Genomic DNA, 201 nt, shown 5'->3' with positions numbered 1-201 from the left:
GCCACATCCACGTCCACACTGGGGAGAAGCCCTACAAGTGCAGTGAGTGTGGGAAGAGCTTCAGTCGGAAATCATCGCTGATCCGTCACCAGTGCATCCACACTGGGGTGAAGCCCCACCAGTGCTCCCAGTGTGGGAAGAGCTTCACCCAAAAATCATCCCTTATCCACCACCAACGCATCCAAACTGGGGAGAAACCTT

The 201-nt window shown here is 55.2% G+C and overlaps 1 protein-coding gene across 1 annotated transcript in view; it reads left to right on the top strand.

Annotated features, from left to right (window-relative positions):
* LOC104522796 (zinc finger protein 3) overlaps positions 1-197 on the top strand; it is a gene marked incomplete at both ends in the record, with an annotated part of 561 nt that extends 364 nt beyond the window's left edge. Inside the window, one exon of the mRNA XM_029084316.1 lies at positions 27-197. Coding sequence (XP_028940149.1) covers positions 27-197 — 171 coding nt within the window. The remainder of the gene's footprint in view (positions 1-26) is intronic.
* Positions 198-201: the final 4 nt, after the last annotated feature.

This window comes from Antrostomus carolinensis, unplaced genomic scaffold (genome assembly GCF_000700745.2).
Source record: "Antrostomus carolinensis isolate BGI_N321 unplaced genomic scaffold, ASM70074v2 scaffold40923, whole genome shotgun sequence".
NCBI lineage: Eukaryota > Metazoa > Chordata > Aves > Caprimulgiformes > Caprimulgidae > Antrostomus > Antrostomus carolinensis.
The sequence above is the reverse complement of the archived record's forward strand: the minus strand, read 5'-3'. Positions and strand labels throughout refer to the sequence as shown.